Source organism: Papilio xuthus, unplaced genomic scaffold (assembly GCF_000836235.2).
Source record: "Papilio xuthus unplaced genomic scaffold, Pxut_1.1 DF829478.1, whole genome shotgun sequence".
Classification (NCBI taxonomy): domain Eukaryota; kingdom Metazoa; phylum Arthropoda; class Insecta; order Lepidoptera; family Papilionidae; genus Papilio; species Papilio xuthus.
In genome coordinates this window covers 1-1198 of record NW_013529171.1, presented here as the reverse complement: position 1 = coordinate 1198, position 1198 = coordinate 1, and the positions used below count along the sequence as shown (strand labels likewise).

Below are 1198 nucleotides of genomic sequence, written 5' to 3'. Positions count from 1 at the left end.
AAAAAAAAAAAAAAAAAAAGCAAGTAATATATTAATGAATGAATGATAAATAATATATTAATACATATCATAAACTATTATTCAACCCGTAGAATCGGTCACGCCTATTGACATAATAAAAAGAATACCTATAATGCCACTAAAGAGGACGCCACCTAAATCGCCTAATGTTGCCACCTTAGATGTGCACCCGTTGCAGACACATAGTCAGTCCGACCCGTCCTTAAGTGTAACGAATAATCCTGAAACCATAATTACTAAAACCATGCAGAGAGTTAAACGGAAAAGAGACCGATCGGCAGATCAATCAGAACTTGATGATTTTAAAAACACTATCATGGATATACTCAAGGAGTTGCAGTCTACTGTGAGCGAAATTAAAGAACAAAATGTTAAATTGCAGGAATCAGTTGATTTCACAGCTCATAAATACGATGAAATCTTAACAAAAATGAAGCAAATGGAGGAAGCAAGAAGAGAAGATAAAGCATATATAATTTCTTTAGAAAACAAAATAGATAAATTAGAACAGCAAAGCCGCGCTACGAGCGTTGAAATCAGAAATATACCTAAAAGGAGCGGCGAGACCAAGCAAGATTTACTTCACACTTTGAACAACATATTTAAAGTTATAAAATTACCGCCACAAGAGACTGACGTGAAAGATATCTTTAGAAATCACAAGAAAACTTCTACCCCGACAATGATTGTTGAGTTTGGTACAGTCAAAAACAAAGAGTCCCTATTGCGGCACATAAAAAAATTCAACAAAGAAAATTGTAACAACAAATTGAACACCGAGCATTTAAGTATACAAGGGCCTAAGTTGCCTATATACTGCTCAGAAAATCTATCTTCTAAAACTAAGCGTCTATTCTTCTTGGCACGAGAATTGGCTAGTCAAGAAAAATATAAGTTTTGCTGGACTACACACGGAAAGGTCTACTTAAGAAAAGATGAAGGGTCCCCGCTTTGCCGTATTGAGTCGGAAGGTGACATTTCCAAACTTAGAGTGCAGAAGTGACTATTACAGATCTCTAGAAATGTTCTACAAATGTATTTAATAAGTATAAAAAATGTATTTAGATTCATTTACAATTCTTTTTCCCGTGTATTTTTATATAAGGCCTTTTTTATTTTCTCTTATATCGTATCGTATATTACACAAACAAAAATTAGTTACATAAAAAATCACTTT

The 1198-nt window shown here is 33.5% G+C and overlaps 1 protein-coding gene across 1 annotated transcript; it reads left to right on the top strand.

Annotated features, from left to right (window-relative positions):
- Positions 1–133: 133 nt before the first annotated feature.
- Positions 134–1024, top strand: LOC106118861 (uncharacterized). Its single transcript, XM_013313621.1, has one exon. It carries the CDS (start codon positions 134–136, stop codon positions 1022–1024), a length of 891 nt encoding a protein of 296 aa, XP_013169075.1.
- Positions 1025–1198: the final 174 nt, after the last annotated feature.